At 46.8% G+C, this 7984-nt stretch overlaps 1 protein-coding gene across 1 annotated transcript; it reads right to left on the bottom strand.

The window, feature by feature from the left end:
• Positions 1-952: 952 nt before the first annotated feature.
• Positions 953-5106, bottom strand: egr1 (early growth response 1). Its single transcript, XM_062393537.1, has 2 exons — positions 4388-5106; positions 953-3552 (listed from the first exon to the last, which is right to left on the bottom strand). Exons 1-2 carry the CDS (start codon positions 4596-4598, stop codon positions 2231-2233), a joined length of 1533 nt encoding a protein of 510 aa, XP_062249521.1. The 5' UTR covers positions 4599-5106; the 3' UTR covers positions 953-2230.
• Positions 5107-7984: the final 2878 nt, after the last annotated feature.

The raw sequence follows: 7984 nt of genomic DNA, 5'->3' as shown, positions 1-7984 counted from the left end.
CTGAGAAAAAAAAAACTAAGGAGGGTTCTTGTCTACACAGGCTAAAAAACCCGAGCCGCTATATTTTCATACTCAAATGTGGAGCAAGAATTCCTTGCCTAGGGAACAGTAACAGATGAATAATGATGGTGCGACAAAGCTGTTATTATATTCTGCTTGAAAAACCAAAAGAAACAGCGGTTAAACCTTCAGGGCCACTCTGTTCAGCTGCACCCATGCAACAATTCAGCCTAACCTAAACAGATATTGCCCAATTGTGTGTTACAGCTCATTCACTACGAGGTGACAGCCTCTCGCCGACCGCATTTATGGAAAAAGAAGGTAATTATGGTGTGATGGATTTCACCTGCACCCTGTGAAAATAACCCTGTGCATGTATAAGCACAGTCTGTATAAGATATCTCGCTCCAGAAATAATTCCTCCAACAGCATACAGAGGAGGAACATTTTTATATTTTTACCGTATTGCCTAAAGATCAAATTGCTGTAAGTCTCTGTACTCAACAGTGAGGGCCAGTGCGTATCGTAAAATCTCAAATGAAATGGGAATTTAGATAAGCTTAATATCTTCAAGAGCATGTTGGATGTCGATAAGGATCCCTCATCTTCAGTGTTTATAGGCATGGGAGTCATGCGTTAGTGTTATCATTAATGCAGGGTTCAGTCGGAGAACTGTGATTGAAATGGAGAGTTTTCACGAGATTAAACTCTGCAGATTTTCCATATTAAAGGGTGGATCTCTGTGATGTGAAGTCGCAATTTAAACCCTCTAATAATCTGCATACAATTAACATGTGAGATGATGGAGTTCGATGCTCACGTACGAGGGATGCGCTCGACACAACGAGGGATGGGATGCTTTAATGTGATGAAGGATGTCGCTCTATGAAACGGTGAAAATCACCAAAGGAAATCATTTTCAAAGTTGAAGAATAAAGTATGAAAACAAATATACATATATATTCATATTTTTATTTATATTTCATTTCTGGGAGGATATCTTGTACACCAAATATCCCATTGGCAGTTAAGCGCATTCAATGTGTTTAGAAGCCAGAAACAGTCACTTGTTTTAACAAACACAAATACAAAATAAAGATAACCACAAAATAATGAACTGCATGTATATAACATACAAAAGAATCCCATGCCTACTCAGTAGGTAACTTCAACATTCCAGCTCTTGAAGATGTGGATATTTACATTTCAGTTTTACAAAAATATACTTTATAATTTGTCTCCTTTTTTTGCTTACATTCTAATGAAATGAAGCGGTGCCCTCAGAGCTCGTCCCTTGTCCTCCCTCTGACTATGACTTACATTCTGTAACAAAAATATTCCCTCAACCTTTAAGGCGAGATGCAGCGCATCCTCTCTCGCGCGCGCAGCCGAGTCACAACATCAGCAAGGCTTCACAAAAGGCACCAAATAACGGGAGCGTTTGTCTTGTTAATTTTTTTAAAGATGTTTTTTTTTTTTCCTTTTCTCTAGTTTTCCATATAACTGAGCGATATGTCACATGTGAGAAAGAGAGAAAGAGATAGTACCAGTGGATGATATTTACAAACAGAAACTAACATCACTCTTACTCATGCTTGAATACTTAAGTGCTTTTTTTTCAAACAATGTCAAAAACGTATCACAGCATCATCACTACATAATAGAGAAAGAATGTAGAAAATATGGCCCTGCTCACTTCAAATAATACAATGCAAATATGCAAATCATTTTTCACATCAATGGTACCAAAGAATGAAAAAAAACTAAACATGGCACATGTACAATATACATATATGGTAGGTTATGTATATTATTCAATGTCTTTTATACTGTATGAGTGCCTGCAAGGGCGAACGTGCCTCAGCACCACAACTGCTGGCAACCTGTTTTCTCTCGGTGTCTGAGAAGCAGTAGAGACGCGTCAGTAGCGGTTTCTACTCTCTATCAGCGGAGTCCCTTTTGCATTTGAAGTGCTCTATTTGTTTTACAGAGACAGAAAAAAAATCCCTTTTCATCTTCTATTGTCTTTGCCCAGTCCTTGACATGTGTCTTTTTTGTCTCTTTCAGGTAAATCTCAAGATTCACCTAGCACTGCACAGGGAGCAGACAGAAAAGTGCTTTTTGGAAGGGAAAACAAAGTCTTTTGATGCTGATTTCTTTCCCCTCAAAGAACCTTAGGGAAGAGGAGGTGCAGAGAGCCTTAAAAAAAAGTTTTTGTCTTTGCTGTTTCTTAGCAGATCTCGATTGTCCTTGGGGAGAGGGTGGTCTGCATGTCTGATAGCGGGGTGGGGACGGGGGAGCTGTAGATGTTGGAAGTGAGAGAGGACGGGAAGGAGGAGCCGATATGAGACTGAAAGGACATTGACACCGATGGATAGGTGGTAGCCACGGAAGGAGATGGATAGGAGGTGTGGACAGGAGAGGAGTAGCACGAGGTGACCGGAGAGGGGTAAGAGGACACAGGAGAAGGGTAGGAAGTGATGGGAGAGGGGTAGCTGGAGGCAGGTGAAGCGGCTGCCACCGGCGCTGCTGTCACCACCACTGCCCCTGCCTTCTCTGCCTTCTTGTCCTTCTGCCGTAAGTGGATCTTCGTGTGCCTCTTCCTCTCGTCACTGCGGGCAAACTTGCGTCCGCAGATCTCACAGGCGAAGGGCTTCTCGCCAGTGTGAGTGCGAATGTGTGTTGTCAGGTGGTCGCTGCGGCTGAAGTTGCGCATGCAGATACGGCACTGGAAGGGTTTCTGTCCTGTGTGGATGCGAATGTGTCGTGTCAGCTCATCGGAGCGTGAGAAGCGACGGTCGCAGGTCTCCACGGGGCAGGCATAGGGCCTCTCGTGGGGGGGTGTCTTGCTCGGCCGGGTGGGGTACTTGCGCATACGGCTGGGCTTAATCAGCTGAGACTGGTAGACACTCTTTAAGTCCTGGGAGCCAGTCTGGGTGGCAAAGGCCTTGATGGTGGACAGAGGAGTGAGGGAGGGCTGACTTGACTGACTCTGGAAGGGCTTTTGGTCAGGGGGCACCAGGCTGATCTCTCCCTGCTGCTGCGGGAAAAGGTAGTCAGGAATCATGGGCACGGGGAAGCTGGCGCCACAGTTCTTGCTATTTGGGTAGGCAGGGGGAGGATACTGAACTGATCCTGCCGAACCGGGAAAAACCTGGCCCTGGTCTGGGAAGATGTCGGAGTTGGGACTGGAGTAGGTTGGAGCGGCTGAGTAGATTGGGTTGGGCTCGCTGTGGTGAATGGAGGAGCTGAGGCTGGAGCTCTGAGATGAGGAAGAGGTAGAAATGGAGGAAGTGGAGGAGGACAGGCCAGATGAAGAGCTGGACATGGTGGTTTGTGAGGCAACTGAGGAAGAGCTGGAGTTGGAGGCAACATTGCTCATCAGACCAGTGAACAGGCCCAAGATGGGCTCTGCCCAGAGACTGTTGCTGCAGCTGGTGGCGGGCTCCAGCGTGAAGCGGCCGGTGTAAGAGATGGGGGGCAGCCTCTGAGTGCCGTAGGTCTGGTCAGCCACCGACTTCTCACAATTGAAGGGGAGATCAGGTAACGTATCTGCAGGGAGCACAGAGAGAGAGGAGAGGCATTAATCAAACTGTCAATATACAGAGAGGGAGGGAGAGGGGGAATCCTGCCAGAGTGGTGGACAGTGTGTCACCCCTCTCTTCTGGGACAGATCTGTCCGGTGCCCACGCAGAGAAACCCCCTCCAACTAAACTCTTTCCCCCTTCAACTCGAAAACTGTCTCATCCAAACCTCAACCAGAGCTGCTGCGCAAGCTTTCTAGGCTTGCATTTTCGTCTGCTCACACTCTCTCGCTCTTTCTTTCACTCTTTCTGTCTTCCTGTCTTGCACACACAAACACACACACATATACACACACACACACAGATTCTTGAAGCCCATCACAGAGCCTGAGGCAATTGATCACCGAAACTGCAGTTCAGCTGGTTTTAGGAATGCAATTTGAATTGAGGTGTAGGAGTGTCTGGAGGCAAGCGGTGACTGAGGAGGGTTTAACTCCTCAGAGAGTCGACAGGGATTTTAAACTATCGATAAATACTGATAAATCTGGTATTTTAATTTGAGATTAGTTAAATTTCAAGCAGTATTTTTTACGTATAATGTATAGATTTTATTTTCATTTACTTTTTGATGTATCTATAATTGTATCTTCCACTTTGATTATGACATTTCTCACCGCAAGACATGATACAAAAGCATTTTGATAGACTTGTAACAATAAAATTAAATTAGCTGTGTATCATCACTTCTGATAATGAATAACAAAATAAAAAATAACTTGCTTTATTGTAACAGCAGCTGATCTCAGGTGTATCTCAGCTGTACATGCAGCATATAAAACCAGAGGCAAATTTCCATTTCTTACCTCCAGCAAGGTGGTCGTACTGGTCTCCTGGCTCCCCGGAACCAAAGCCTGCACCTTCGGGTGCGGAGGCGGTGAGGAAGGGGGTGCCTGCCGAGCTCAGCATCATCACCTCCTCCAGCTTGGGGTAGTTATCCATGGGGGAGTGGGGGAAGCTCAGGGGCTCTGAGATCTGCAGGGTCGGTAGGATCATCTCGGTCTTGGCTGCAGCCATCCTCTGCTGACACTGGAGCTGCAGGGCTGAGGCTGTACTGGAAGCTGTGGCTGAAGAGTGCAGGGAGGCTGGTTGCAGGCTGGTGCCTCGCAGGTGGAGGAGTCACTTAGCCCAGCTCAGGGAGCGCAGCACACTTCTGCTGATGCCGAGGAAGATGCTGTTGCTCTGTCTCGCTCTCGTTCTCCAGTTGTCCTCTTGCTCTCCTGTGTCTCTCAGAGATGAGTAAAGATCCACTTGTCTTTTCAGAAAAAATCAAAAGTGTCCTTTGAACTCATTCCCTAAGATTCATCAAAATTAATCAACAGAATTAATCTTGATTTTTTTTTTCTCTGTGTCTAAATAACTTTTCCAATCAGGTTTTGACCTTCTTGGACGGATGTTGTTTTGAATGGACTTTTGTACTTTTGGTGTGATGTGTCTCAGTCAGGGAGTGTGTTTCTCTATCTAGCTCTGCTCTAACAGTTGCCGCTCTGGGCTCTCAGGGCTCTCTCTGAGCTCAGAGGTTTCCCCGCCCGTTATATACCCTCCTGCCGTGACGTAGATGTCCATATTTGGAGAGGAGGAAGCCCATATTTAGGCACTGCAGTGGAGGACACATGACGCCGGCCCGGGGGAAAGAAGAGAGAGAGACTTTATATTAAGCTCTCGCAGTAAATTGTGGAGACAACGCCGCTCTTCCCCGCTCCTGAATCAATGTGTCTTCATAGCGGAGCCGCAGCTCCAGACAGAAGCATAATTCTCGCGCTCTCCCCGTCGCCCCGTAGATTTGATTTGGGTTTCCCATCTGTGCAGCAGGCTGCGCCGCTGCCGGAAAGCTCTGCTCCGCCGTGCCTTATAAGGTCGTGACTACATAAGGAGCTATTCCGGTGGGTTTCCATTTCCCTGTCCTTATTTGGAGCTTCCTGAGGCAGCGCTGATCGCTGCTTGGCACTGAATGAGAGACCGGAGCGCAAATCATGTCCAGCGCTCACAATAACTCATGTCAGCAGCTCAGTGCAACACAGTCTGAGCTGAGACACTCAGGATTCAGCTGCACTCTCATGACCGAGACACCGACTAACTGCACCGTGCTCTCACCGCTGGAGAAACCCGACGCTTCAACGACAAGCGCTGTCCAGGCGTGATGTTAAAAAATTATTTTCAACCACATTAAGCGAAGTTAATAGGAGTTGATTTTAAAAAGCGTCAATTTTAAGCCTGTAACGTCATTACCATATCGTGTCGTTGCATGGAAACGAAAGTCCCATGCATATCTGTGTATATTGGTTTATTGATTGAGACTAATTTACCGATATTCTATATTGATTTGTTTAAGCACTAAGTGAGAGTGGCCCGTTTCTGAGACTAAGAGCCTAAAAATATAAGAGCGTGCAAACTCTGCAGTCTGCTCCCAAACTTCTTGTGAATTAACTTTCCGTCTCTCCGGGCCGTGTCATTGATTAATGAGAACAGATCGCCGCGGATGCTGACGAGGTGCGGGGCGATCCGTCTAATTGAGGGGTGTCCCCGGCTCAATATTCGGGGGATCTCTCTGCCACTCAGCGCCTAATGGGCCGCATTAACAACGCTGCGCACAGCTGCCAGGACGCCTGCGGGATGCCGATGTTCTCCCGCGGCTGCTCCTGCGTCGGCCGGCGCGCCAAGCGCTCCTCGCTGGCTGCTGACTGGAAATCAATGTGTTTCCCTCGGTGCTGACTGGATCTATACGCGAGCAAAGCTCATTGGGAAACATCGTGGGCAGGACACTGTGGCCCGAGAGAGAGGGAGGGAGCGAGGGAGGGAGGGAGGGAGGGAGGGACAGAGCGGAAAAAAGAGAGATGCCGCTGGTGCGTTGGAGAGGGCGGAGCAGGTGAGACTCCCTGATCAAAGTCTACTGACTGTAAAACTGGAGCTACAGGTGTTTATTTACTTATAAATAATAATATTATCATTATTGTCATAATTATTATTATTATTAGTCTACGCCATGATAAAAAAAGTTATGCAAACATATTTGCTGAGGAATAGACAGACAGACAGACAGACAGACAGACAGACAGACAGACAGACAGACAGACAGACAGACAGACAGATAGGTGGATAGACAGATAGATAGATAGATAGATAGATAGATAGATAGATAGATAGATAGATAGATAGATAGATAGATAGATGGATAGATAGATAGATAGATAGATAGATAGATAAAACCTAATACAGGTACACACAGTAGGTTTTTGGTCTTTACTGAATTGCATTCTCTCGCAGGCATTTCCCATTCAGCCTCTGGCAAGTCTATCTGTTTACCCCCATTAGGCTGATAGCAAAATTCTGTCATATATTATGGATGATCTGGAGCACAGGCTCCTTCACAAAATCCAAATAAGCCTGAAGTACAGGGCGCAGCTGGAGAATGTGTAATGTTGTTTATTCATACTGTAAGATAAGTATAAATGATCCAACCTAATCACTTTTGAAGGCATGTGGCACTGCGCGGCGGGGTTGTCTTTCAGGAGGAGAATGGTGCTCCCGCTGCACACACAGCACACTTTTAAAACCAGAGCTTACATTTTGTTTTCCAGGGAGTGAACGGCCACTCCTGTGTCGTTGCAAAGAAAACCAGAGGATAGACCACGATGGTGAGTTACACGAAGCGTCTCTGATTGTGACGCGATGACACCAAATCCAAAATCCTGTCTGCGTCTACCACTGCTAAGATGCATCAGTTACCACGGTCGATACATTTGCGGCAAGGCAAAGAAGAAAGAGCAGTGTAGAGCAGAGGAGAGAACTCATCATCTGATGACAACGTAATAAAATCAGGTTAGGGAAAACTCTCAGAAAAGTAATAAAGTAATAAAGATGATAAACAGTTCACAGTGGTTGTTTGGGCCTCCCTTCACTCTGATGCATGGAGGAGGTGGGAGCCAGATGCTGTAAGGGCAGAGGAAGGAGAATGAGTCTGGGGGCGTGTGGATGTAGACACTTATGATGTGCGTAGTACGCTGCTGCGTGTTTGTGTGTGCGTGCGTTTGGGTCGGCCGGTTCACTCTCCTCGGTGTGTTCCCCACTGCTGCCCACACAAACCAGCAAGAGGAGCCCTCGTCTGATCAAACTGCAACACGCTGCCAGCCAGAGAGAACGGAAGGCTCACCCATTACCTACACAGCCACCACGCCCCTGTTCTCATACACACACACACACACACACACACACACACACACACACACACACACACCCTGCACGAGCACTGGTTAATATTTAATCATGCTCCAATCTGCCACTGTGAAAAGTCAATGAAGTAGATAGGGAAGCCAAAAGAAGGAGGAGGAGGAGGAGGAGGAAGAAGAGGAGGTGGAAGAGCTAGGAGTTGGACCACAACAATAAAGGGAAAGGGGAGAGAGGAC

The sequence above is a fragment of the Platichthys flesus genome, chromosome 8, assembly GCF_949316205.1.
Source record: "Platichthys flesus chromosome 8, fPlaFle2.1, whole genome shotgun sequence".
NCBI classification, from domain to species: domain Eukaryota; kingdom Metazoa; phylum Chordata; class Actinopteri; order Pleuronectiformes; family Pleuronectidae; genus Platichthys; species Platichthys flesus.
Note: the sequence above shows the minus strand (reverse complement) of the source record. Positions and strands in the feature narration are given on the sequence as shown.